The sequence below is a fragment of the Atheta coriaria genome, unplaced genomic scaffold, assembly GCF_025399875.1.
Source record: "Atheta coriaria isolate IRGN ID8LTWV9N9 unplaced genomic scaffold, Caltech_Dcor_3.1 hic_scaffold_9_pilon, whole genome shotgun sequence".
NCBI classification, from domain to species: domain Eukaryota; kingdom Metazoa; phylum Arthropoda; class Insecta; order Coleoptera; family Staphylinidae; genus Dalotia; species Dalotia coriaria.
This window is the reverse complement of record NW_027045451.1, coordinates 86,873-108,208: the sequence shown is the minus strand read 5'-3', so window position 1 is coordinate 108,208 and position 21,336 is coordinate 86,873. Positions and strand designations below refer to the sequence as shown.

Here is a 21,336-nt window from a genome sequence, read left to right as displayed (position 1 = left end):
TATGAAAACAAATGCATTGCGTTGTTTTGTGTTTGTTTTTAGTTGGCAATGTTTATTGCATTTGAATAATTTGCTGCTTGATGCGTTAAAGAGTGTAGAGTGGGGATAGTTGGTGACGTCACTTCCCTCTTGTGACGCTAGCGTCCCAAGCGTTGCGCCGGCTCGACGAATCACAGCCAATCGCAGCGCATTCTATGCGCGACGCTTGCGCGGTGAATTCCGGCGTCCATTCCAGCATCGCCATTGTGCCGTGTGCGCGTCTATATTATTGTTTGAGAAACGCTCCTCTGTTGTTTTGGCGTCCTCTCGCAGAGAGTTTGCGGCAAATTCGATTTCGCACGGGCGATGGGCGACTACCAAGTGACGAACGTGCAACAGGACGCATTGGGCGCCGTGCAACTCGAGCTGGGCAATCCGAACACGCTGGCGCTCCGTCGGCCGTTCGACCCGCTCGCACACGACCTGGAGTCGACGTTCAGGCTCACGCGTTTCGCGGACCTCAAAGGACGCGGATGCAAGGTGCCGCAGGAGGTGCTCAATCAACTCGTCGAGGGTTTACAACAGGATTACAACAACTCCGGCGATGAGCACTCGCATTTTATGCATATGGCCACACCGCGCATCGGTATCGGCTTGGATTGTTCGGTGAGTAGACTAGCCGAGAGGCATTTTGTGTTTTAACCTCAATAAATAATGTTTTTATATTGCGGCAACAGGTAACACCGCTTCGCCATGGCGGCCTGTGTCTCGTGCAGACCACCGACTTCTTCTATCCTCTGGTGGATGACCCCTACATGATGGGCAAGATTGCGTGCGCCAATGTTCTCAGCGATCTCTACGCGATGGGCGTCACAGAATGCGACAACATGCTGATGCTGCTTGCTGTCAGCACAAAAATGACTGAGAAGGAGCGCGATGTGGTGATTCCCTTGATAATGCGCGGGTTTAAAGACTCTGCGTTGGAGGCAGGTACAAGTGTAAACGGCGGCCAGACTGTTGTCAACCCATGGTGCACCATCGGCGGAGTAGCAACCACTGTTTGCCAGCCTAATGAATACATCGTACCCGATAACGCAGTTGTCGGCGATGTACTTGTACTAACAAAACCACTAGGTACACAGGTTGCTGTCAACGCACATCAATGGCTCGATCAACCAGAGCGTTGGAACCGTATAAAACTCGTGGTAAGCGAAGAAGACGTCCGTAAAGCTTACCATCGCGCAATGGACTCCATGGCCCGCCTTAATCGAATCGCATCGCGTTTGATGCATAAATACAACGCACATGGCGCCACGGATATCACCGGCTTTGGTTTATTAGGCCATGCGCAAACTCTCGCCTCACATCAGAAAAATGAAGTCTCGTTTGTCATTCACAATCTTCCCGTTATTGCCAAAATGGCAGCTGTTGCAAAAGCTTGCGGGAATATGTTCCAATTGTTACAGGGACATTCGGCTGAAACCTCGGGGGGTTTGCTTATTTGTTTGCCTCGCGAACAAGCGGCTGCGTATTGCAAAGACATCGAGAAGCAGGAGGGTTATCAGGCGTGGATCATCGGCATTGTTGAGAAAGGAAACCGGTCGGCGCGCATTATCGACAAGCCGCGAGTCATTGAGGTGCCTGCGAAGGAGTAATCATGGCACCCAGGAGATATGTCGAAAGCGTGGGGATTATTTTTATATATTATATATATTTATGCCGATTTGGAGAGCGGGGCAGCGCAAAACGAAGAGAACTTAGTGTAAGAGTATAGTGCTATAATGATAACCGAACCGACTCTATATTAATTATGTAACTTCGATTTAAGTACTCGATAAGGAATTTGTTTTGAAAGTTTAATTGCATTTAAGCTAATTTGCCGCCATTCTAGAACAGTGCAGTAGCGATATTGTTCTTCTGCAGAAATTGTACAAAAAATACTTTTACCTAGAGACATATTCGTGTACTTCTTTTTGATTTCGAGGACTATTTTTATTTTAGTTATACACGTTCACCTCTATACATTGCTTTTTGTACCCGATTGCGACGTTTGGACGCCGCCGAGCCCAACTTCTTGCGGAACGTTGTCTTCTTCTTTTCATTGTTACGCACTTTGCGCTTGACGATCTTCTTGAGATCCCTACGTACTTTGGAGAAGTCACCATCGTCTTCCATACCGTGCATACGTTTAACAAAGTCTATACCCTCTTGGAAACGATAATCATCTTTCTTGAAGAAGAAGCTCTCAGTCCAAAACTTTGGCCGCACTGCTGCGGTTTCTTGTTTGTCAGCGGTAACTTTTGAGTTTGATTTATCCTCGTCGTCTTCATCATCCGTAGAATCGTACTTGAAAGGATTATCGCTACTTTTACCACGTTTCTTCTTCATATCTTCTTCAACTCCATTTTGAACAACGCTGGGTTCTTCATTTTGTGGATAGTCTTCATCACGACCCAACGCCTTAAGGAAACTAAATGCTTCACCGTTTTCCGTTTGTTGAAACGGTATCTCTTCGTTGATTTGATAGAAAGTATCGGCGGAAACTTCAGGGAGTTTTTCTTCAATTGGTTCTTTAGATGTTTCTTCTTCCTTCTTTCGTTTCTTTGATTTATCTTGACTTTTTTGGACAGGTATTTCATATTTTGAATGATCAGGTTGACTAGGATCAAATCGAAGCATTGTTTTGCGACTTTTCTCGACTGTTGTCTGCACTGGTTTCTTTAAAACTTCACCGAGCAGTTGTAATTGCTGTGTGCGTTCATCCAAGCCTTGATTATCGTTAATTGTTTCTTCTTCGGCCTCGTCACTGCTATCGCCTTCAGCAAAACGTGCATCGACTTTGAAACGTGCATCTTGATTAAAACGTGCTTGCATTTCAAAAAGCTACAAATATAATATGTGATAAGTTCATTTTCATAACAAAAACATAAGTTTTTACCTTTTTACCCTTTTTGCCTTCATATTCTTCGCGCAATTTGAAGTTATTCTCAGTCTGTGCAATGTTATTGTTATCCTCATCATCATCTCCATCAAACAAAGCCAACTTTTCATTTTTATCTTCTGGTTCAGTAACTTTTTCTTCAACTGTTTCCATATCATCATCATTGAAGACAATCTTCTTATTCTTTTGACCATCCTGAAAGAATTTATTACATTATATTCTGGTCTATTAGCTTTGAAAGTATTTAAAGTATCTTACAATATTTGAAAGTGCATTCTTAATTAATGACTTTTGCTGTTGATAATCCTGCTTCATCTTCATCATTGAGTTGATCCTTTTCTGATCAGCCTTCTCTCTGTGTGGATCCTTGCTCTTTCTCTTGGGTCCATTCTGTTGTACATGAATTGGTGCTAGTCCAACACCTTCAATTTTCTTACTCACTTTCTTGTGTTTATTGCTTTTCACTACACAGTCATCATAAACTGATTGTATTATATCTTTATCTACATTTAGTTCAACACTACTATCACTGTCATCTGTTTCAACTTGTTTCTCCTTTGCTATTTTCTTTGAAGGTATTATATCAGGAGATGCAGGAGCAAGTTTTATTTTCTTCTTGGGGATAACAACTTCAATATCTCCATTTTCACTTGTTGATTTATGTTTATTTTCAACTTTGTGTTCAGTTTTTTGTTGTTGGGCATTCTCTTGCCTTTCTTTCTTGAGTCTTTCTAGGAAAGATTCCTTTGCTAGCTGCACTTCTACGTAATTTCCATTCCATTTTTTATTTGCAAACTCATCAAAGCACTGCTGCAAAAGTTTAGGATTTGTATCCAGGTTAATGAAGGCATATTCGTGGGAATAATTGCGTGCGTTGAGATCATTTCTGTGTTTAATTTCAATTGATGTTATGTCCCCAAATTTAAAGAATCGTTGTCGTACATCTTCCTCGGAAAGATTTTCTGGTAAATTAGGCAAAAATATACGTTTACTTTCAGATTGCATGTTGACTTATTATTGTACACAGATTTGAAAAACATGCGTTTATTTTGAGGTTACCATATGATTGTTGACAGTTCCGTATTCAAAATATAATAGTTAGGCAACCGTAAACACTCCAATTTTGATTCTTTTTAGTTTGTTTAGTACGTTACAATTTGTAGTGTGCTTTTTGTGGGGAATTGTGGAAAATCGTGAAGGGAAGGTATAAATAATCACTTTGCATCCTACTAAACATTTATTAGTGTAGTCACGCAATCGCATGATCGATATCAGCAACACATAACGCATCCCCTACATAAAGAAAAGTGTATAATTTATGTGCATAATCTAAGTTACAATAGTTTCTTAGGTAAGTGCTTCGGCCCTAATAATTTATTTAGACTGATTAAGAAACAAAAGAGGCATAAAAAAGGTCACACCAATTAATTTGCTTGCCCTCTTTCTTAACGAATTTTTAAAAATTGATTACTTTTCTTTCATTTTAAGAACTCGTTGGTCGGATTTCCGATATATTACGGATTTCCGCTCTTTTTCTTCCCACAAGGTGATTTTCTGGATCCGACCTTGATGAATCGTTTGCTTAACCCCACTCATGCGTCTCCAATGCTCGCTGGGCTGCGCGTACCGCCAGTCAGCGCCAGTCAGTCAACAACCAAAGAAGGAGCAGCATCAGCCCAAATAAAGCGGTGTTATTCAGTGTGATTGGCAGGCGCGAGCGGTGAACGTCCGTCCGCGTCGTGCCGCTGTGCTGTTCCTACCATACCTAGGTCGGTTCGATTAAATTCACATGAATCACAGTCATGTGAATCAAAAGAGAATGGGCCATTGATTGTATATTACCACAAGGTTAACCCGAAAATAAATGAGCTCGGCCTCAGTCGCTTGCACCGCCAGGGGGTGAATCTTTGCAAGGATGCTGGACCGACGCCTGACCAACGGCAAGCTGAAGAAGTTCATTCTGGGCATTATCATTCTTACATTTCTCATCGGGTTTATCTATAACACCGCTGCACCTCGAAAATACGTCGAATCAACTAGTGATTTTGGTTTGTATCAATTACTCAATCTATTCTCAATTGTTTTACTATTTATTTATTATTTTTTAACCATTTAGGCTCTGTGGAGGGCTGGGAGTATAACACCTCCAGGGATGCTAGTTTATACTTGGACAACTCTAGCAGTATTCTCAAACCAAAGCACTTTTGTGAGTCGGTCGTCTTCCTGCGCGTTGTCGTATCTTCAGCGCCGGTAAACCTGCAGAATCGCGTCGCAATACGTGAAACATGGGGATCACAGCACAATATCTCAGGCATGAGCATAAAAGTTTACTTCTTGCTCGGAGATTCCACGAATGCATCGGTCCAGGCTGATATCATCAAAGAAAACGAAATCTACAACGACATCGTGCAGGAGCGATTCATTGATTCGTATAATAATCTCACACTCAAGAGCATCGCGATGTTGAAAACCTTCTCGACGTTCTGCATGCAAACAACCACGTTCCTGATGAAGACCGACGATGACATGTACCTCAACATGCGGCCATTGATCTCAATGTTAAACTCTACGAATACTACGAATGTCATGGTTGGGAGTCTCATATGCGGTGCTAAACCCATTAAAGATATTAACAACAAATGGTAACTATAAATTTTAGAGCTATTAAATTTGCCAACGACAAACATGCGGTCGGCACGTTACACTTATCACACACACGCGACATTATCGGTAAAGTAAATATTTAACAATCATTTGTCACGATAAGCACGCGGGACATTCATTAACATTCCATGCTATTGAAAAACTATAAACTTTCTATGTAAATATGCAGGTACACGCCGTCGTATATGTATCGTGATCGGATTTACCCAAATTACCTCTCTGGAACTGGGTATGTTATGTCCATCGACGTGGTTCCTAAACTCTACGAGGCGGCACTCATTACGCCAATCTTCCATCTAGAAGACATCTACATAACCGGTTTGTGTACAAATTGATGAATAATGTTTTTGTTATTGTCATATAATGATTGGCAGGTATGTTGTCGAGGGTGATACACGTGCGTCCACGTAACAATGGCGGTTTTACCTTCCAAAAGCGTAAGTTTGATCCATGCGTCTTCAAAACAGCGTTCACGTCGCACAGACTCTCACCGTCGGAGATCCACGATCAGTACCTGCTGCTGGAGACGCTCGACCTCGCCATGGAGTGCAAGCTGCAGGAGGAGATGGCGGCGCGTTCGCTCAATAATCTCTTGGGTATTTTCACGATGACAAAGAGTAAGCCAAAGAAAAAGAAGATTGTCTGCTTTTAAGCCGAGTTTTCTCTGTGTAATTCTATTCGTGAGTTAATTTCGCGCCACTTATTTTTAGAATGTGATTGATTTTGCGGGAAACAAACGTAACACAGAGAACTTGTTGATTAATTAATTGCCAATGCTAATGTTTGTACATAAGATATATAATTAATTACGAAGACAAAAACCAAACTAGTGATATAATTGATAAGAAACAAAGTATTTTCAACACACGTATGCGAGGAGGGCGTGCAGCGAGCAAAAAACACCAATGTTTTTAAGCAGGCAGATGCGAATGAAGGAAGGTAATTCTTTTGAAACAAGTTATTATGTTGTACTAACCTGCGTATGATGAAAACCCCAATTTTAAGACTAACAAACACATTATAAACATGTATGTACCTTAACAAACAAACATAACTAATGCTAGCAGTACTAAAAGTCCATTATATTCAATTAACTAACTATACGATAAAGAAAATCATGTTAAACTTAATCACCGCGAGTTCAACTAACTGTTTTTAACGCTATGGGAAAAGTTTAGTGGAAAATTGTCAAAAGTTTGTGCTTCCTTGAACCAAAAAAAAAAAACTAACAAAACAAGTTGAAATCAAAATGATTAACGCGGTTTAAACGTAGTATGTAAATTTTCCATCATTCCTGCCTCGTTACTAACCAATTGTAACACAAGTGTTAAGCATAGAAGAGATTGAATGAGAGTTTGTCGTGTTTTAGGATTTGAGCCGCCAGAAAATCAATGTAGAAAACGTGAGTGCTATGCGCTTTAAATTCCAAATACTAAGGACGAGAGTGTGATAGTTATAAATAATTTTATACGTACTGATCTCTGGCGTTTTAATCGTGTAGATATTCCAACACCAACAAATACATTTTGTAGATCTGAACGTGATAGAAAATTTTATTCACAACTTCAACAAGAAAATTCGGCTAATATTGTATTTATTTACTCGGAGATTTGCAGGTCTTCCAGAGTGGACCCAATACCATCAACTTCTTTGTGCTGATATTTCTTCTTTTTAATTTTACCTACACCATCGATATCATGACCGTCTTTTCTATCGCGTTTCTTTTTCTTGGTCTCGGCGACTTCTTCGATGATCTCGACTATTTCCACAGACTTTTTCTTCTTCTTTTTCTTGCCTTTTCTGTTGCGGTGTTGCATCTCGGAGAAGCATTCCTGCCCACAATCTTGAGTTTTGACATCGCAGTCCTGTTCGATGCCTTCGTCTGTCGTCACTGGATCGTCGTCGTGTTTATCGGATAAATTACGATGATGGATCTCGACTGTTTCGGTCGATGATGAACTTCCTTGAGGATTATCATTGTCTGGTGGTTCCTGCACGGTGTATTCAAGCACAGTCTCACTGAATGAGACCGATTTCTTTCTTTTCTTCTTTTTGGTCTCAGTTTTTTGCGATATCTTGGAAGATGTGGACGCTTCAACTTTATCCTCGTGACCTGTGGTTTCCATCAAGGATTCTGAGAGTTTGCGAAGCTTTTTTAACTTCTTTTTGCACGTGGTAATCTCTGGTGATTGTTCCTCATTCAAGTGGACTTTCTGCATCTTTTTGAGGAGCATTTTTTCTTGTTTTTCAATGCGTGATAGTTTTCCTGATAATTTTAAACCATGTCTTGCACCCCTAACATAAATAACATTATTTTATACCTTGTTTTACGTTAATTTCCATAAAACTTACTTATGTGCTGTTCTTCCACCACAAATGGCAAACAAGTCTTCATCTGATAATTGTTTAACTGGAAACTTTTCACTCTCATCAGGTGCATGAACATTATCATACTTAACCATCCCTTCTTCAGTTAAAATGGATGTCTTGAGGAATGTCCCATATTCCATTGAGCCGTTCTTCTGCTTGAAATCCCTAACAGAATAGTCTTTGGTGGTGATTTCCACTTCGTCTGCATTGTCAAGTCTTTTAACTTGTACTTCTTTTTCTCCTTTCACAACCTAACAAGCAAATTTTAATATTACTACTGAGTAAATGTTAAATAATGTTACAAAATTACCTCAATGTTTTTAGCAGCATTGTCATAGACATTTTCCCACCATTTGTTGGTGAAATCTTTGCCAACCTCATGTCCTACTCCTGTTTTATCAAATTTTAAAGCGGGCTTCAGAGCACTGGACATTCCATCTTCACTTTTACCCAGTCCTTTGCCTAAAAATTAATAATTTAGTTTTATTCAGGGTGAACTTGCTTGTTTACATGAATTAACCTATAAGCTTAGTTTTTCGTTTTATTTCGCGTGCTTACCTTCTTTCCAGCCATATTTTTCTAGTTGCCGTCTGGCAAAATCCATTCGAAACAATCAGAAAACACGTCGAATAAAAGTTAATTTTATTACAACGTGTTATTTTCTTGTTTCCTCGTTGTTCTTGTTGATCTTGAAGTTGTTTTTGTAACCTGGACAACTGTCAACCGTGTATGCACGTGGTGTATACCTGGTTGCATCGCATTAGTTCGTTACAAACGACGCTGACAAGAAGTTAGTTGGCGGTTAATTATTGTTCAAAGTTGTAGTTTGTGCGTGATACATGTTTACGTAATTGTTTCTATCGATTTTCCCTGCATAAATCTGCAATGAACGAGTGAGTACATTCTTTCATCAATATAAAATATATTTACACACATTACAATAACGCATTACATTTCTGCTTTACAAATTTTACATTATAACAACCTTATTGACATAACCTAACAGAAAACTTACACCTATGATGTTTGCAATGCTATAGTGCTACTTTTGCGCATATAAATAATTGTTTTCGTTGCCGATAAACGCGATTGAAAATATATTCGTTAAGATAATATTCTAGTTATTAAATGACTTAAATTCTCCATTCAAAAAATTCCGATCGCTTCATCATCATCATCACAGTTCGTTGGGCGCCATTTCAGTAGCTGGCGTAGCCTTGCGTGTGCGCGTGCGTGATGCGCGGGCTGGGCCTGAAATGTTGATAGTTTGTGCTGTATTGTGCGTTAAAGTCCTGGTGGCTTTCGGGCTGCCTGATTTGATGTTGTGTGGGATATTGTGTACTTTTCACAGTCTGCTGCACGGCCACCATTTGCGGTTGCTTGTATCGATATTGATATTCCGAGCTGGCCGAGTTTATCGTCGCGTCGACGACGAAGCGAGGCCGGTGGAAGGCACTGAAAGTATATTCGTTGTTGACGTTGTTACCACCAGAACCGGCAAACCCGGTGGGGAATTGTCGCAGCGGGAGATTGGGTAGTGTAGGATTGAGGGCATCGTTTAACGTCACATCGTATTCGTTATCATCACCTGTTATATCCAGCGGGTTCTTTTCTTCCTGTTTCTGCGGTTGTGGCTGCATTTTCACGGTACCACGGTTGACAAACCCAGGACGTGCAGGAGGACGGTAGTCTTCCACAACGACATCTTGTTGTGGTTTATTTCTTTGTTGTTTGAGTGGCTTAAGAACTTCTTCATCAAATCGGGTTAACTCCACTTGACTCTCTTGAGATTTCAGTCCGACGGGTTGCAGACCCCGAGCGATGTAGGGATTACCGCCACGACTTGGTAAAAATGGCCGCTTTACAATTCGTACCGGTTTTTGATCCTCCCTAGAATATACCGGTGCTGGTGTTGTAGTCGTTGTGGTTGTTGTGGTGGTTGTTGTAGTCGATGGAGCAGATGTTGTTGTTGATGTGGGTTTAGAACGGAACAAATCTTTGTTTCCGTATTTCCTCCGCGTTGTGGTTGTTGACGTTGATTGAGTGCTTGACACTTCCTTTTCCGGTTCTCTTTCTTCATCTTCGTAGTCCATCGTTGCTGGTCTTTTACGACTTCCTTGTCCAACACGTCGCTCCTCATTTTTTGGCTTCTGCGCCCTTCGAGGCTTCTCCTGCTCTTCATAATCGTATTCATCCTGTGGTGGTGGACGACGTTGTTGTTTAGGACGACTCCTTGTGCGATCAGCAGGTTTATTCTTTCGGGAATTTGAAGTTATTGAAGCATTCGCTTGGGAATCTTTTGCTGAAGCTGCCCGGGTTGGTTGTTTAGATGTTTCTTCTTCATAATCTTCATAGTATTCCTCTTCCTCTGCGGGTTTAGCGGGTGTTGATGTTGTAGATGGCGCAGCAGTTGTTTTAGTGTATTTATCCGCGTCCTTTTTTGCTGCGGGTGGGCGTATCTTGGGAGCTACTCTAGGGCGATCATAAACGGAAGTCCCTACTGATTTAACCATTGTTTTGTCTTCTGCGGTTGGTCCCGCGGCTGTAGGTGGTTCTTCTTTCCTCTTGAGAGGCCGTCTTTCTTCATCTTCATAATCATCATCAACAGGTCTTCTGAAACCCTTTCTACTTGGACGTGGTCTTCTCCTATCATCTTTGGGTTTCTTCACACGACGTTCTTCACTTCTATCAAAACGGGGATCTTCATCTTCGTACTCTTCATACTCGTCTTCGTATTTTCTACGTTCTTCTTTATTCCTACGAGAAGTTGAAGGGCGTACTCTACGTGCGGGTGCACGTCGACGGTCATAACGTTCATCCTCATATTCTTCATATTCATCATCGTAAATGGGGCGTGGACGTGGGCGTGGTCGTTTTGTACGTCTTCTACCCTCACCACGCATTGGTGCTTCTGTCGCTGTGTATCTTGGGTCATCATAGTACTCTTCTTCTTCTTCATCATATTCATCATAGTAATCATATTGTGGGCGACGTCTACGAGCTGGTTTACGCCTACGTGGTGGCCCGCCTCCTTGTGCGGTTGGTACTTGCGCCTGAGGGCGTTGTTTTCCCCCACTTAAAATAGCTGGTGGCGCTGGCGGCGTATAAACACTTGGATTATACGCTGGTTTGATTGTTGTAGTGGATTGGGCTTTGTAGAGTGCATCATTTCTATGCCAAAAGTTCTTTGAATTGGCGCAGTCAACCTCGGAGGCAAAGTGACAAATGAAGGTCTTTTGATCGAAGGCTGTATAGTTAGCGCAGAGGAAGTCATAGCGTGTGCCGAACAAACAGTGGTGGTAAACCTGGTACAAGAGAAGAAAAAAAGTCATTAAAACATTGCGCGTTACATCATCGCCGTTTATTGGTATCTTTCAATAGCGACAAATGTCATCTATAAGCATACGAGTTGTTTCCACATCTTTTATGTGTTTATGGGCGTCCATTAGAAAAGAAAACATTATTATGACACAAGGTCAGCTAGAGGCGCATGCGCATAAGCATCTGCAACTTGCACAATTTTTTATACCTGGCACTTGTGCGGCACGCTGGCGTAGAAACCGTCGTGTAAGCCATCGCATTTGAAGTCGATCTCCTCGGGCAAGCGATCGTAGAATGGATACTCGGTCAGATTGAAACCGTTGAGCTCGCGTGGAAGATTCGGGTCGAATTGGTAATCCACTTGCGGGATGCCGGTCAGCATTGGTTTGGTGGAGTTGGCTGTCGACACGTCGCTCACGGCGTCATTCTGTAAATGTTTGTTCATAGTTTATTACGTGCACAGACAAATTTGTTTTTAAAATTTTGCGAAATGGAAATGTCACGGACAGGTTTCATTGCAAGACGGCTAAAATTCGGAGAAATTTATGCGTTTTATGCTTGAAAATCAAATTTTTAAATTAATTTTTAGAATTATATACGTAAACATATATAGTATGGTTATTATCGCGTGTTTGACATACGCAGGTATTTCCTTCATTCCTTTCTGTAGTCATTTAATTAGTCGGCGCGTTTTCTACTGCCAGTTGAGTTTTGCGAAACTCGTGCGGCGTGCCTTACTTACGTTCGCACATTGTTACGCTTTTCGCGGTAATTTCTACAAGTTGTGGCACAGAACAAAGTGGAGAGACAAGTTACCGTAATGGTAGCTGTAGACAAGTGGAAACTAGGATAAATTTCCTCTTTCCTTATATAATTAACTGCCGACAGCTAATTAGAGTGCAAAACAAGAAACAAAACATATTCTGCATCACACGTAATTCGTAAATTACATGCATATTGGTCAAGATGGAAACAAAAAGGAAGTTATTTATGCTGATGTGAAGGAAGTTTCAGTTGAAGTGAACTATAAAAGCTGCTTTAATTCAGCATGCGGAATCCGGACATGCTTACGAAACACATACACGAATTAATTGGTCATTGTGATTAGAATGTGCTAAGTTTTATTTAATGCGTTTATCTTCGTGTGGGTGTTTTCCACGGTTAATAGTCTTGGCATTTACGTGCGGCTCCGCACCGAAATCGTTAATTTGAGATTAATATTTGATTAGAACGTTAGACAATCACTATCACCATCGCCAGTGTCATTTGCAAGCGTAGAGTGATCGTTAAACGCGTTCGCTGCAATGGCGCACACGTTAATTCGTGTTACACACGACACCAGCGATTGCATAACGTGTACGCGAGCGTCTTAACTTCTTATGATGCATGTGAAAGTGGGCTCCTGCTTTGATCAAACATTCATTCTATTCAACGAATACATTTCTGACGGAAATATCATCATGAGGGGTAAAAATTTCTGCAGATTTCTTCGCTATGCATTTGAAATTAATATTTTTGGAGATAATAATTACGTTTAGGTATTGTTTCCAAGGTTGTTTTTTTTTCGCTGAAGCACCTGTAGGTAGATACACCTTGTGAAAATGTAAATGTAATGTAATCATGATTAATTTTGGTTAAGGTGTCGCGACGGTTTTCAATAACAAACGAAATAAACTACTCTCGAGCGAAAAGAAATCCGAAAACTTTTAGTTTCACCTTTCGGCCGAAATGCGTTCGATTCGCATCATGCTCCGCCTCGGAATTTTTATTCGTGCGCCGTGCGCGTCTTCACTTCACCTTCGCCTGGTGAAATATTCCAACTTTTTGAATGTCAGCGTGTCGGAATCGAAAGTAATATTCAGATGTGTGTGCACGCGCCGAACAATTAAACTCGTTCATATCTAGTGTCCGTCCAAAGCCGCCTCCACAGATCGAAAGATTGTCGAAGCATGCCAGCCGAGATACTGATTTCGATATGTAATCGTGGCCGGCGCACGTGAAAGTGTATAAACATACTATTCAGAGCATAACGAAGTAATTCCGTGGTAAATCCATGGTGGATGATGGTGATATACTAATTTCATTCTATGAGTCGGAATGTTTTAAAATTTATTCTTTTTTGGGTCACTTGTATAATTTACGCACCCGCCACTGCACTGCCCATGTTAAAACAAGTTTGTTTGTGAAAGGAATCAATTAAATTGCCGTGCAATTGTAATTATCTCCGTACTAGAGATAAACAATACATAAATAGAGTAGTGTTTCTTTGTGAGTGGATGTGGAAGGAAAAATGCGTTGTCATCCGATCGATTAAGATTTTATGATTGCTTGGTGCATGGTGCAATTGGTGCATCATGTGTTTTTTTTTAAATTTGATGCTCAATTTTCTAGACGAAGAAAGCTCGTCGCATAGTAGTCGTTTTGAATTATTCATTGGATGTTATTGCCTAATTCGCTTTTTCTAACGCGTACGTGTATTGTGAATTAAATTTGTGTTTATTGGCGATAGTTTTCTATTTTTCAATCAAAATCGATTGAAACCAACAAATATATTTACAATCAATTACTTCTATAGCAAGACATATAAAAAATTTACCTCATCTGCAACTGAAGTGGTTGAATTTGCTGCATCCGGTGCTGTTGTTGTCGTTGTTGTTGTACTCTTGCCGAAAATCAGGGATGTCGCACGAACACAGCTCACATCTTGGAAGCATAGCCACAAAACTCCTATAGAATAAATAATTTAGCATTAAACACGCAGCCATATTTGAAACCACTTTGCAAAATGCAATGGGCAGTGAAACCAAGCCGGGGAAATTAATTGCAACAGTTAATGATGTTGGTAAAATGTAAATTGTTTCGCCGTTTCGCCTCGCGAACATAATGACAAGCCGCGAATCGTTTACGCGGCGCGATATTATATCGACGAGTGAGAGTGAAGCGCATTTTTCTTCCATATAGATTTATTATTTCCGCTGCAGAAATTATAAAATATACGCGCGAGAAATTGTCTCGTTTAACTTTGACTTATTTTAGTGGATTTTATAGCCCGACACTGTATTGTTACTTATGCAGTGCGCATGCCTCGGCGTCTTTCACTTTTTCGCTGCGCGCAGCCATTTATAAATTATGCGCGCTCAAACGAATTATAAGATGAGCGAAACTCGTCGGCCTGGGTTAACTTAGGCCATGTTAGGTTACGATAGGTTACGTGTGACTTTTATAGTCAAATCAAGTTTAGTTTCTCATTGATTAATTATTGGCATTTAAGTTGGTTTGTAGTTCAGTTTGGAAAATGAATGGAAGACGCGCTGTGTGGATAATAGTCGCGGTGTGAAATTAACACACATACTTAGTTGGAGATTCTAGCATGACTCGCGTAATAGACACAAGGTTAATTAGCTCTTCATTCTTTCTTTATGTTTGTATTTATTGTTACAAAGAAGCTATTATCGCGATTAACAGGATGTGTGTGTTAACATATGTACCCAGCAGGTACTGGCCTGCGAGAGTGGTGGGGGGAGGTGCACCCTGCGCGTTTATCCCGCGCGAAGTAGCACATCTGATTGGCTCGTGGCTTACCCCCACCACTTTTTGCGGGTCGTCCGCAGGTATAAAAGGGGAACGCACGGTGCGCTCCGCGCTCAGTCGTGTCTGAGTCCTTCAACAGTCCAGTCGCAGGTTTATAGGCTCCTTAGGAATCTCCAACCCTTATCTCCACTCTACCGCAATTAATTTTTATGAATTATAAACTTACCTGCTGATAGTAGCACCCATAATCCAGGCGGTTTTTTCATCATCTGCAATAAAAGCACAAAATGATTCATTAAACATTCTTCCATTGTTTTCATTCATTTTTTACACTTGTTTATGAAACAATCGCAATACAAGTATGCAACACTGCTTTTCGCAGACACGCCCGCCATTGATCAAGTGAATGATTGAATTATGCATTTATTTCTACATTCCCAGCACGTGCATATTATTTTAGGGCGCACGATGAGTAATAAATATGCAGTATTTTGATATTTTTGTACTGCGCAGCCAGTAAACTTGTATCGAAGAAGTAGGTAGGTGTGATCAGTGATCTGATCGTGTTTTATATTATCGACGACGGCAAGACGACCGGCTGGAATTATGAAATGACAAAAATGTTGCTTTTACTTTCACTCGCTGGCACGAATACAAATATGTAGATACGTGCATGCAAGGCGCATGCGTATATTACTTATATTAATCACCCGATCGACTTGAATGCTTCAAGCTGAAAATTTATATTTTGCAATGAAAAATCAAGGTTTTTTAAATCAAATAATTGAAAATACTCATTGCAAGTCACATTTAACTATTTATTTAGGCTTTAGCTGTTTCTAGCCTAGTCTGGCAGGTTATTACAATTAGTATGCAGTATTCGTTGCCTAACTGCGCGCCTCGCAGGCATAACATGCCGTTGTTTTTCTTCTTTCTATCTCTGCTGCTTTGCTTGCCGATGTAATCGTTCGTATTTGGCTGGTTAAATAATAGCCTGGCCTGTCTGCCTGCTACCTGATTACACGTCCGTCAACTCGTGAGTTACTGTAATCTAGTCTATGTCGTCCACCCGCCGCCGAAAAAGCGCTTGTTGATTACGTCTAGCTCCAAAATCGACGACGCGATCGTAACAAGTTCAGTTATGCGTTACGGCCGCACGTGTTTGTTACGCATTCAGGTGTGCACACACAAACTATTTTGGCAACACGCTGTATTCTTCAGCTTCATTACACATACCACGAGCGTAGTAAGGAAATCGTTAAGTGACGGAAACGAGTGCAGTCAGGAAATCAACCCGACATGCAATATTTTGATTTATTTATGTTAAACAAAAAGGGGTTTTAATTTGCGAGGTCATTCGGTGTAATCATGAGCTAATAGTTTAACTTGTTTGATATTAGCATATTTGCTAAATTTAAATTCGAGGAATGTGTCATAAATGGCGTATATTATTATAAACTTTTACTTTTTTGTACGGTGCTTCTTGCGCTGCTACCAAAGCGTGTTTTAGATGCAAGAGAACGACCGTTAGTTAGTGTATAGGCAGAGGAAAACGTGCGCCAAGAAACAAAGAAAGGTGTAAATCAAAAACAGTGACTGTGGGTTATTGGACTTTGTTTCGTCTCGGGTCTTGTCTTTACTTGACTTGACGGCCTGCAGTCTCTTACTCTTACTTTTCTTGTAATGCATTTGAACTTTAACTTCTCCGGAGAAAAACGCTGAATTTTTCTACTTTTATTACCCTCTGGTATGGTAAATATTGTGTAAACTGTTGAATAGTAAATAAATTTGCAAATCAATATTGCAAAATTTCAGTAATTGCCGACCGTGTTTACGTAACTAGTTTTTTTTTTTGTTTGTTGAGAGTACCCCCTCTTATTGTTGAATAGGCGGAACAAAAAGCCTAAACTAATACAAACATTTTATGATGGTTGATTTGCGAGCGCCAGACTTGTTGCGAAATAAAAAAATAAGGAAATTTTGCAGCGGGTAAAAAATTCCGGACGGCAAAAACCCGATCACCTTCACTTTGCGGCGACTCTTGATCGCAAGTTCTTTTAGATCGATTCTTCGAGTTGTTAAAACACTTGTAACTTTTAGTTCTAAGTTTATTTTTAGTTTAATAATAATTAAACAAGTAATCATGTTCACAACATGAGAATAGAATGTCTAGCGGCTAATTAAACACAATTTATTAATTATTAATTTATGGCGCCCGAAATATAATTGCGTTTGATCTACTTTTACCCCTCCGTCGGTGAGTGCATCAATAATTCTAAAATTAACAGCGAAAAATTTAATTTTGTGTATATTCAACGGAACGTGGCACCTTTTCGTGTTTATTTTCGAAAGTTTAATCCATTTTAACATTTGATTACGTTCCTAAACTATATCTTCATCGATGGTGGCCATTATGCATCAGTTTTTGTTTCAGTATTTGCATAAAACTGTTGTGAAAATTTCTAATTCCACTGCGAGCCATATGGTTATGCGCTTGAGAGTAAAATCGCTGCAGAAGGCACCAGGTGGCGAGCTTAAAAGTCAATTCGTCAACACTCGAACAAATTGGCACGCAACAAACGGACGGAGTGTATGATAGAAAAATGTCAATTTATCACTAATTGCACGCCAATTGAATTGTACTCGTGCGCGAAGGAGTAAAATCTCTGACCATGGGTAACTGTGTCACCAAGGCGACACAAAAGCTTCTTACCTGCTTAGAAAATCAACTTTTCTACGCGTGTGCTGCGACATTTTGTGTGTGCGTTTCATCAAAAATGACCATTGCGCTATTACAACTCTTGCACAGGTTGTAATTTAAATTAGAAACTATATAAACTTGTTCTCAGCGTTAACAGCGTGTACAGAGTAAGTGATATACAGGCCAGAAACGACAAATGTTTGTAATTAGATAGAACGCACCGAAAACAAACTACATTTGGTACAAAGTGAAATTAAATTTGATCAAGCGTGGGTTATTTGCATTCTTCATCCGCGAACAGATTGTGTGGGCCCAATTTACATAATTTCTATTATTACGGATACTTACATTCGAGTGAGAACTGTCCGAGAAATGCCGCAAAGAATCAATCCAAAGCTCAAATTCGGCACATTTCACTTTCGAGCACTTGAAAAAAGTCGCGCAATTGGCGCAAGCGCAGGCGTCTGGATAATTCGCGCGTGGAAAACGGTAACAGAGCGATCAGCCCGATCCGCAAGACTTTCAACAGCGCTACACGATTTGCGCGTCTGACGATGCAATGCATTTAATTGCAGGTGCGAACCGTGCGCGATCTGCTGGTGCACTGTCTTCGGAGTGCTTCGGAGCGCGACCATCGAAGGAGGCGCGCAGGAGTTGTGCCCCGCCACACCGGCGGCCATTTCCTCTTCGGCGGGACTTTCTATGCAAATGGCCACCTCCACCATCTACGAACAAGCGGCAAACAACTTTCTAAGTGTTGCGGGCAGCAGCGGTAGAAGGTTATTGGTAAGCATTGATTACTATAGGCAACTTTAACTACAACAAATTTAACCAAACTTGTGCGAATTATGGGGATCAAGTGGCTAAACTTGTTTTTAAATGTCAAACATTTATAAATATCTTTTGGTTTAAGTACAGAATACAGAATTTGAATGTTAATGACGTTGCCCTTGACACCGCACACCGGTCATTTGTAGATATTATTCGGAATTATCTACTGCGCATTCTTGTTATCATTACTATTGTTATCGCCATTAAGTATCGCTTCGTCGCGATCAATTAAGGACGGCGCTGCGTAGCCGGAAAGGGTCAAAGATTACGTGCCATGCTCTCTGTGCACAATCGGCGCGCCATTTGGACCGCGTCTAGTGAGTCAACACGTACGAGCAGAGTTTCAACGCGCGTTTACCGCACTTTGTGCTAAAATATAATGGAGCGTAATACATATTCATCGGATGAACACGAGGTAAATTAGAATAACATTGTTTTTTTTTCTTGTTCAAATCAAAATATTCTCGGGTAGGAAATTGAGGAGATGCAGGATGCTTGTTATACGGACCCTTTTTGCAATCCAGACGAGCCTCATGTCATCCAGTTTGAGGATATTACTTCGGCGGCATTTAAAATCAAGAGCGGAGTTGTTCTTACCCCTTGTATTGTAAGTCTTATAATTTTGTTTGGTAATTAATTAGTTTGGAAGTTTTTAATTTTTAGAAATCACATCTTTCTGAAATAACTGGCATGGAAATATTTCTTAAGAAGGAATTTCTACAGTATACAGGCAGGTTAGTCGCGCGCGTCATTCAGTATTTGATACGAATTGTTTTGGTTTTGTTTGTATTCCTTATCAGAGTACACCAAAAATAGCCAACACAAGTCCGGGTTATGTTTTGTTTTGTTATTCTGTTTTATCTAAATGGTATGAAGTTTTAAGGAACGTGGAGCACGTTATACACTTTTAATGCTCAACTCTGAACTACGTCGCAAGGGTGTCATCTCCGCATCTTTGGGTAATCACGCGCAGGCTATCAGTTACCATGGATACAAATTAGGAGTACCTGTCACGGTGGTGATGCCTATTGTTGCGCCGATTATGAAAATACAGAAATGCCGCCAGTACGGCGCCACTGTTGTCGTACAGGGGAAGGATATGGCTGAATCGAAAAAGATTGCGATGAAGCTCGCCAAGGAGCATGATTACACTTATATCAACGGGTAGGGCTTCACTCTTACATCCCCTGCGCTTGTTTTGTGCTTTCATTAGTTTAAATTAAATTAATTCTACAGCTATGACCATCCACACATCATGGCTGGTCAGGGGACGATTGGATTGGAGATTGCTGATCAGGTGGATAACATCGACGCTGTCGTCGTACCAATCGGTGGAGGTGGGCTCATTGCTGGTGTTGCCTTGGCTCTAAAAACTCTTCATCCCAACATACAAATAATAGTATAATTAAAGTTCAACAATATTCTTAAGATTAATTTAAATAATGTTTATTACCAGGGTGTTGAATCGGAAAAATGCGCTAGTTTTTCACATGCTGTCAAAATGGGTAAACCTGCTCATGTACCAATCGAATCCACCTTAGCTGATGGTTTAGCTGTGCCCATTGTTGGGTACAATGCGTTTTTGACAGCAAGGCCACTCATTGATAAAATCGTCACTGTTAGCGAAGAATATATTGCGCTTGCAATTTTAAGACTGGTTGAAATGGAAAAGATTGTTGTAGAGGGCGCTGGTGCAGCTGGTTTTGCCGCCATCTTGGAAGGTAAACTTAACGACCTCAAGGGTAAAAGGTGAGTTACTCTTGTTTCAGTATCTTCATTTAATTTAATTTTTGATTAATGTTTAGGGTGGTTTTAAATTTGTGTGGCGGTAATATAGACACAACAGTATTGGGTAGGTGTTTGGAGAGAGGACTCGCGGCCGAAGGGAGGTTATTGAAGGTAACTGTAACAGTCAGTGATCGACCAGGAGGAATTGCTGAACTTTGCAAGTTGATCAGCTCCATTGGCGTCTCGATTAAAGACGTTCTGCATGAACGTGCCTGGGTCACTTGTGATGTTTTCAGCGTAGAAGTAAGTACCTATTGCTTAATAAGATTGTTTAATTTAAAATTTCTCCGCTTTCTCAAGGTAAAAGTCGTTTGTGAAACAAGAGATTACGAACATGCCCAGGAATTAAAATGTCTGCTTAATTCCGTGTACAGAAAGGTAAATTTTGTTGATTTCCCGACGGAAAAAGTGTTTGCATGCATGGATTAGACACTTTTTAATTAATACATTTATACATTTGTATATAATAACATATATAATCTGAGATATTTAATTATTCCATTGATTTTGAAGCCTTTTCCATGAAGTTTGCCAGTTTAACATCCCTGTTGCTTAATCCATTCACATCATGGCTAGATAATGTCACCTGCACTTTATTATACACATTGAACCATTCAGGATGATGATCCATTTTATCAGCAAGAAGAGCAATACGCGTCATGAATCCAAATGCCTTTGAAAATTACCCAACTCATTAAAACCAGTTCAGAATGTGTGAGTAAAACATGGAGAATTACCTGATTGAAGTCTTTAAACATGTATTCTTTGTAAATTGCATCTCTATCCTTGACCATGGACCATCCTTGTTGCAGGAGTGGATCGATTGTTCCTTTACGTTCTTCTGGAGATAATTTTGCGGCCTAGAATTAATTTTCTCTTAGAATATTAATTAATGTATAGGAATGTGTAGTTACCATTTTTTGTTTGCGTGAGACAACTGTTGCGCTAGCACCTGCCGATGAAGAATGAAAGTGAGCGTAATTGTTGAACGTAACTGGCGAATGGAACCTTGGAAGTACAGTAAGAAGTGGTTGAACCAATCGAAACGCCGTACCGGCGCTCATGATCAATCGTTACGCTCGTTTCTCTCTTTTCAAATCACTTGGCACTTCACAGAAGTTATCAAAGACTGACCTAGAAGTAAATATTTGATAAACTTTGATTAGGATTTTTCATTTAAGAATTGGTAAATAGCTGTGAACACTTTTTA

General features: G+C 40.5%; 7 protein-coding genes across 11 annotated transcripts; 3 read left to right on the top strand and 4 right to left on the bottom strand.

Annotated features, from left to right (window-relative positions):
• Positions 1 to 187: 187 nt before the first annotated feature.
• Sps1 (inactive selenide, water dikinase) lies at positions 188 to 1,933 on the top strand. The gene is made up of 2 exons (XM_065312451.1): positions 188 to 645; positions 717 to 1,933. Exons 1-2 carry the CDS (start codon positions 346 to 348, stop codon positions 1,632 to 1,634), a joined length of 1,218 nt encoding a protein of 405 aa, XP_065168523.1. The 5' UTR covers positions 188 to 345; the 3' UTR covers positions 1,635 to 1,933.
• A 13-nt stretch (positions 1,934 to 1,946) lies between these two features.
• On the bottom strand, positions 1,947 to 4,009 carry LOC135799370 (probable RNA-binding protein CG14230). The gene is made up of 3 exons (XM_065312448.1): positions 3,179 to 4,009; positions 2,918 to 3,115; positions 1,947 to 2,862 (listed from the first exon to the last, which is right to left on the bottom strand). The coding sequence occupies exons 1-3, from the start codon at positions 3,923 to 3,925 to the stop codon at positions 1,981 to 1,983; spliced, it is 1,827 nt and encodes a 608-aa protein (XP_065168520.1). The 5' UTR covers positions 3,926 to 4,009; the 3' UTR covers positions 1,947 to 1,980.
• A 536-nt stretch (positions 4,010 to 4,545) lies between these two features.
• LOC135799376 (beta-1,3-galactosyltransferase 1-like) lies at positions 4,546 to 7,123 on the top strand. 3 transcript variants are annotated; one of them, XR_010550000.1, is made up of 5 exons: positions 4,546 to 4,968; positions 5,037 to 5,562; positions 5,754 to 5,902; positions 5,959 to 6,523; positions 6,954 to 7,123. XR_010550000.1 is itself a non-coding variant. In XM_065312458.1 (5 exons), exons 1-5 carry the CDS (start codon positions 4,836 to 4,838, stop codon positions 6,303 to 6,305), a joined length of 1,062 nt encoding a protein of 353 aa, XP_065168530.1. In that variant the 5' UTR covers positions 4,546 to 4,835; the 3' UTR covers positions 6,306 to 7,123. The 3 variants fall into 3 exon arrangements, 2 of the variants coding, with proteins under 2 accessions (XP_065168530.1, XP_065168529.1); XM_065312458.1 differs by having other exon boundaries at positions 5,959 to 6,201; positions 6,295 to 7,123; XM_065312457.1 differs by having other exon boundaries at positions 5,959 to 7,123.
• On the bottom strand, positions 7,109 to 8,704 carry LOC135799374 (G patch domain-containing protein 4). Its single transcript, XM_065312455.1, has 4 exons — positions 8,513 to 8,704; positions 8,265 to 8,416; positions 7,937 to 8,205; positions 7,109 to 7,879 (listed from the first exon to the last, which is right to left on the bottom strand). The coding sequence occupies exons 1-4, from the start codon at positions 8,556 to 8,558 to the stop codon at positions 7,183 to 7,185; spliced, it is 1,164 nt and encodes a 387-aa protein (XP_065168527.1). The 5' UTR covers positions 8,559 to 8,704; the 3' UTR covers positions 7,109 to 7,182.
• Positions 8,705 to 8,856: 152 nt separating this feature from the next.
• On the bottom strand, positions 8,857 to 18,132 carry LOC135799367 (nucleolar protein dao-5). Of its 2 annotated transcripts, XM_065312445.1 has the most exons (6): positions 17,856 to 18,132; positions 15,033 to 15,075; positions 13,872 to 14,002; positions 11,484 to 11,702; positions 9,543 to 11,259; positions 9,216 to 9,409 (listed from the first exon to the last, which is right to left on the bottom strand). In XM_065312445.1, exons 2-6 carry the CDS (start codon positions 15,073 to 15,075, stop codon positions 9,369 to 9,371), a joined length of 2,151 nt encoding a protein of 716 aa, XP_065168517.1. In that variant the 5' UTR covers positions 17,856 to 18,132; the 3' UTR covers positions 9,216 to 9,368. The 2 variants fall into 2 exon arrangements, with proteins under 2 accessions (XP_065168516.1, XP_065168517.1); XM_065312444.1 differs by having other exon boundaries at positions 8,857 to 11,259; positions 17,856 to 18,131.
• Positions 18,133 to 18,432: 300 nt separating this feature from the next.
• Srr (Serine racemase) lies at positions 18,433 to 20,619 on the top strand. Of its 2 annotated transcripts, XM_065312449.1 has the most exons (8): positions 18,433 to 18,753; positions 18,811 to 18,945; positions 19,002 to 19,072; positions 19,215 to 19,502; positions 19,575 to 19,737; positions 19,795 to 20,087; positions 20,144 to 20,369; positions 20,427 to 20,619. In XM_065312449.1, exons 1-8 carry the CDS (start codon positions 18,718 to 18,720, stop codon positions 20,553 to 20,555), a joined length of 1,341 nt encoding a protein of 446 aa, XP_065168521.1. In that variant the 5' UTR covers positions 18,433 to 18,717; the 3' UTR covers positions 20,556 to 20,619. The 2 variants fall into 2 exon arrangements, with proteins under 2 accessions (XP_065168521.1, XP_065168522.1); XM_065312450.1 differs by lacking the exon at positions 18,433 to 18,753 and having other exon boundaries at positions 18,899 to 18,945; positions 19,222 to 19,502.
• On the bottom strand, positions 20,548 to 21,335 carry Pcd (pterin-4a-carbinolamine dehydratase). Its single transcript, XM_065312472.1, has 3 exons — positions 21,041 to 21,335; positions 20,864 to 20,986; positions 20,548 to 20,799 (listed from the first exon to the last, which is right to left on the bottom strand). The coding sequence occupies exons 1-3, from the start codon at positions 21,188 to 21,190 to the stop codon at positions 20,620 to 20,622; spliced, it is 453 nt and encodes a 150-aa protein (XP_065168544.1). The 5' UTR covers positions 21,191 to 21,335; the 3' UTR covers positions 20,548 to 20,619.
• Position 21,336: the final 1 nt, after the last annotated feature.